Raw genomic sequence first — 5,584 nt, 5'->3', positions numbered from 1 at the left:
AAATAAATTTAAAACATAAATGATTCCAAATCAGTTATTTTTTCTCAAATCCAACAATAATTATATCATTAATAGAAAAATACAAATAACATAAAAAAATTACTAACCTACCTTGACTCTTTAGATTTATAATCTCACCTTATTTGACAATGTCTCATGTCGATAACGTATTATAAAATAATAAAGAATAGATAAAAAGGAGTAAAAAATAGAGGGTAATTGTTCTTTCTATGATTTACAATGAAAAAAGCCTTTTATTTATAAGAAAAATTTACTCCTAATCTGAGTGAAAGACGGATGCTTCAAATCTTAATCAATAGTTGATATTAATACACATTTACTATAATGTAAATAGATTTATAACAAATACTAGTACATAAAAACTTTGCAGGATCATTTTGTGGAAAATTATTTCGTTTTTGGACACAAATTAAATAGTATGCAGCTCTCACCCTCACCCTTCCGCAGATAACAAATTCTGGGAGACTCAACTCCATACACACATCCGGATTGATAAGTCACCCACGCTTTTGGAACCAAAGCTGAGAAACTGTATTACTGCAAAGCCAGGAAGAAAAGGCAAGAGTAATATAATATGTAACACACGGGGTTCCTACAATATGCTCCTGTGCACCTACCAAACTACAACCTAAATTTGTTTCTTCTGTAAAAACTATGTACATTGTCAGTCGCTACCAACTGATAGAGACCATCCATCAGTCCAGCTGAAACGGAATTGAGATCACGTCTCTTGAACAAAGCTGCTTCATAATTATCTGCATTATGAAAGGGTATAAGTAATTAATTTTGTAGTAAAGAGATACCAGTAGTGATCAGGACTACTAAACAAACTCACTCCTTAAGGCATACACTTCAACTCTGATGGCTTTGAGATCAAATCTTCGAGTTCATGAACAATTTCACTTTGATATTTATCTGTTTCTTCTCCATTCTCACAAATCATATCATCTTCCATCAGCTTTTCCCACAATATATAGTTCTCAGGTAGTATGTCTGGGCTATTATTTCCCTTGGCCTTTTGTTCCTCAACTGGACCGCTCGAATCATCAGAAGAGAAGAGAGTTTGTATTTCAGACTTAATTGTTGTGTATTCCTCTTGAAATTGTAGACTCTTTTCATCACCATCTGTGGTAGCGTTAGTCAACCTCCTCTTTTTTGTAAATCTGCCATTGTCTAAAGTCTTACCCTGTTTCATCTTCTCCACGAGATGCTGAACAAAGAGGGGGTTCTTGAATATTTTTGCCATAAAGATGACCATATATTTTTGCCTTGTCTCAGTGTTCTGTAACCTCTCCTTCATAGTAGCTAAATAGCTATCTGTGCTCTCCTGTTGTTGTTTTAACCTCAGGATTTCCATCTTCAATGTGTTCTGATCCTTTTTCAGCTTTTCTATCTCTGCCTGATCAGTTCCACCATCCTTGCAAGAACCTAGCCAGGATTTTGCTGATCCTCCTTGCTGAGAATACTGCTTTCTCCTTTTGATATTTATCAGCAAATTCTTCTTTCCTTTCTGAAACCCCTCATTTGCAAATTCCCATCTGTCTGAATCAACTTTCCTGAAACGCTACAACCCCCCCCCCCCCCCCCAAAAAAAACACACACACACACACACACAAAAAGCAGAATAAACCACCATAATCAAAAAGAAATCAACCAAATCACTACTTCACTTAAGAAATTCGACTATTCCTAATTTTTACTTTCAGACTTAGTTACAAGTAGATACACAAGGCCAACAATAACAAAAACCCGTTATCTCAAAAGTGGGGTCTACAAATGGGATGGGGAGCGTAAAATGTGCCCAGGCCTTATCCCTAGCTACCTTTGTGGGATAGGGAGAAAAAATGGGCTGATTGTTACAGAGAGACCCTCAACTCAAAAGAAGAGGCATCGAAGTAGGAATGCAAGAAAATACGCAAGTAAAACAGAAAAACATACGGCAAACAGTAGCACACATCGAAGAAAATAACACACTAGGCGATTACTAAAGTTACTAGTAATGAGGAGGAGAGGAGATTAGACTTGACCCTTAACTCTCCCAGCAATGCAACAGCTACATAAGGTCGTAAAAATATTCATTTCCCAGCTTGTAATAGAAATTAAAGCATAAATTGTAGTTATTACAAATTGAATAAAGCAAAAGATTGGTTAATAGATTGTGGGAAACTTACATAGGTATTAAGCTGGCGAATGAAGCTGGAGAAATTGTTGTGCTTAAAGTGTTTAGGTAGAAGATGAATGGAGAACTTGTGAGGATCCCAAACAACAAAGCTGGTTTGGGTGTTACTCCAGGAGATTATAGAGTCTGTATCAGGATCATCCACCATTTCAAACGTTTTCTTCAAGAAGGGTGGTGGACCTACATCACGCAGCCCCTCCAAAGGCTTTGGCAGTGAAGTAAAATTCCCATCAGCAGCAACACTTCCAATAATGTCATCTTCATCAAGAAACAGCACTAGCTCTTCTTTCACCTCTAGTAGTCCATTGATCTTCTGTTTCTCCTTCACATCAATCACCATGGTTTTCTGGTCTCCCATTGTCTCTAGCTCCATCACTCTTTCTGCAATTAAAAAGAAAAAAAGAAAAACTACTCGTCTCTTGTCTTATTTGAGGATACACAAAATCAAGACAACTGAGCGATCTCTGAGAGAATATATTTACAAAGGGGATTCGTACGACAAATAAATTGGTCAGAGTTTAAATGTATAGTTCGGGGGAAGAGTGAGGGCGGTGACGGTGAGCTGTCTGTGTGGATAGTTGCGTAAATAACAAAAGGCTATGTGTAACAGACCGTTTCAGAGCATGTTGCCATTTGTAACCCTCATTCCTCTTTTCCACATCATTCACTCCCTCAATTTTTAACAAACGTTTCTTTAACCCATACCATTTCTCTATACTTGAATCCTTCGCTCATTTCTACGTGGCATGACTAATATTTTAACCTGTACATCAAAAAGTGAAAATTCCCGAAGGAACTAAGGAAATACTCAAACTGAGTGAAACTTGATAGAAAATCTGGTATATGTAGACTGAAATTATTGTGGAATTTTGTAATTTTGGATTAATTTATTTTATTTGACAATAATATATAGTAATTTTGAATTAATTTATTCTGTCTGATAATAATTATTCGATTTGAAAGATGAAATAAAAAATTTCAAATGCCATAAAGTGAGATATTCTATGATTAAGTTTTGAGATAAAAATTATACTGCTTTTGATTGACAATATAAATTTATTTCAAAATAAATTTATATCACCGATCAAACACAATATAAATTTTATCTACATTTAATTATGGATAAGTGTATCAAACAATCCCTTAGTTACCAATTTATGTACTATATAAGTAGGGTTGTACAAATCGAACCGTTAAGTCAAACCGAATCGGTGAATCAAATCAAACCGAGGAAAAAAATCGACTTATGGTTTGGTTTGATTGGTTTGGTGTTGGCAAAAAAAAATCGATCATTCTTGATTTGATTTGGTATTAGTAAAAATAAAATCAAATCGAACCGATGTAATACATATATAATTTTAATTTTTTATACGTAAAAAATACTACTTATAATCTACTTTCTAATTACTTTATTATTTTTTTTATATTCAAAAAATAGATATACATTATTGGGCCTTTAATTATAGTATTTTTTCATTAATAACCAATTAATACAAAGCCCAATATTAATATAAAAAACTAAAACTCTTTAATTGTTTCACTTGTTACATTTTACTTTTCAAATTTTCAAAGAGTTCTCATTATTTTCTAATCTTACTTTCATCTTACTTTTCTCATTCGTCAAGTTATGATTTAGGTTTGTTTCTCTTCTTTCTCTTTTTTTTTTTTATGGAATTATGTTATAATTAATTACTTTATGGAGTTAAGTTTTTAATAAGCTGTCTTCAATTTTTCGTTCTTTTGTATGCTCATATTTTATGCGAAGGGAACTTTCAGATAAGCTACTGTGACTAGTGACTTAGAAATTGAACTATTGGGTATCCACATAATATTACTTTGAGAGATAGTAGTTTAGATGTTTTAGTAATTTGCCAACTTAATTTTTATTGAAACTATTCTATGACCATTGTTTTTTTTAAATCTTTTTAGTGAAAACATTTAATTTTTTTCTTCAATCACATTATAATTGTAAAAGAAAACCCGAGAAAACCGAAAAACCGAAAAAACCCGACTAAAACCAAAATAAAAAATCGATTGTATATTGGTTTGATTTGGTTTATAGATTTAGAAAATCGACATTATTGATTTGGTTATATTTTAATAAAAAACTGAACCAACCCGACCTATATACACCCCTATATATAAGTGAACAAAAATAAAATAAAGTTTAAAAATACCAAATCCTACCATTATACATGACATATATTTTTGAAAATTGAAAATAAAAAATCTCCTTGTTTAATATTAAGAGAGCGTATCTTCTTTTACGAAGGGGATCTTTATTAACATCACATCAAGAAATACAATATTGATGTAGAATACTCTAACCTTATAGATGAATTTAGTATACCGGGAATTTCGTCTCTTATATTTTGAATATTGTAACATTTATTTAGTTATACTAGTTGAGAATATATAAATTGCATGTGTGTATCATGTTAATCGATAGAAGACATATATTTTCTTTTACTTATCACAAGTTTTTAACTTGAAAAGTTGTACAACAATTCTCTTTGTTTTAGCATTATTATGAGTTCTAAATAATTACACTCCAGATAGAGAAAGACCCCCTCTCTCTACTTTTCCCTTCCTCAGTCAGACAGCAAGTGGACGTCACACGTCACGCAAAATAGGGACATCCTCCCAACTACCCCACCGGAACCCCCTGGCCCCATCAATTGCCACATAGAAGTACCAATCAATAGGATTTCGTTCTTTAGAAACGTCGTCAAGGAAAGTTATCTCTCAAACTCCTTGAAATTTTCAAATCCCATTATCTGTGAAAATGAATCTCAGGCAACCCCAAATGGGGATGAAATTACTCTATCACCAGAGGAGAAACTGAGATTGTACGCACTATGGAAATACTCGGTGATAATTAAAGTTATGGAGGGCAAATTCAATCATCAGTTCCTCCGGACTAAACTAAAGGATCTGTGAAAAATCCACTCCTTGTCCTCATAGATCTGGCGTTTGATTTCTACACAGTTAAATTCAGTTTCGAGGAAGATCAAAGCAAAGCTCTACACGAAGGCCCTTAGTTCATAGCAGGTTCCTTCATCTAAATATGCAATTGGGAACCTAACTTTGTACCAAGTTAATCCAAAATCTAAACTACAACTATTTGGCTCAGGCTCCCTCAGCTCCCAACTGAGTTATATGACGGCGTAGTTTTGAAAAAAATAGAAAAGAGGGTAGGTAAGCTCTTGAAGATCGATTCATGCACATCCTCCACCTTTCTAGGTAGATAAGCCTGTATTTGTGTCTAAGTTTCTTTAGAAACCTCGATGCATACATCAGTAACTATAGAAACGCATAAACAACCCATTCACTATAAAGGAGAGGGTATTTTATGTTAGAGTTGCGGGAGGTTGGGGCACTTAG

General features: G+C 33.7%; 1 protein-coding gene across 1 annotated transcript; it reads right to left on the bottom strand.

Annotated features, from left to right (window-relative positions):
• Positions 1–283: 283 nt before the first annotated feature.
• On the bottom strand, positions 284–2,876 carry LOC107877962 (heat stress transcription factor A-2). The gene is made up of 3 exons (XM_016724792.2): positions 2,193–2,876; positions 857–1,585; positions 284–776 (listed from the first exon to the last, which is right to left on the bottom strand). The coding sequence occupies exons 1-2, from the start codon at positions 2,571–2,573 to the stop codon at positions 860–862; spliced, it is 1,107 nt and encodes a 368-aa protein (XP_016580278.1). The 5' UTR covers positions 2,574–2,876; the 3' UTR covers positions 284–776; positions 857–859.
• Positions 2,877–5,584: the final 2,708 nt, after the last annotated feature.

Source organism: Capsicum annuum, chromosome 7, assembly GCF_002878395.1.
Source record: "Capsicum annuum cultivar UCD-10X-F1 chromosome 7, UCD10Xv1.1, whole genome shotgun sequence".
NCBI lineage: Eukaryota > Viridiplantae > Streptophyta > Magnoliopsida > Solanales > Solanaceae > Capsicum > Capsicum annuum.
Note: the sequence above shows the minus strand (reverse complement) of the source record. Positions and strands in the feature narration are given on the sequence as shown.

Coding starts and splice junctions, on each gene's coding strand:
- LOC107877962 (XM_016724792.2), bottom strand. CDS start 2,573: ATGGAGCTAGAGACAATGGGAGACCAGAAAACCATGGTGATTGATGTG. Junction 1,586..2,192: donor TTCGCCAGCTTAATACCTAT/GTAAGTTTCCCA, acceptor GGGGGGTTGTAG/CGTTTCAGGAAAGTTGATTC.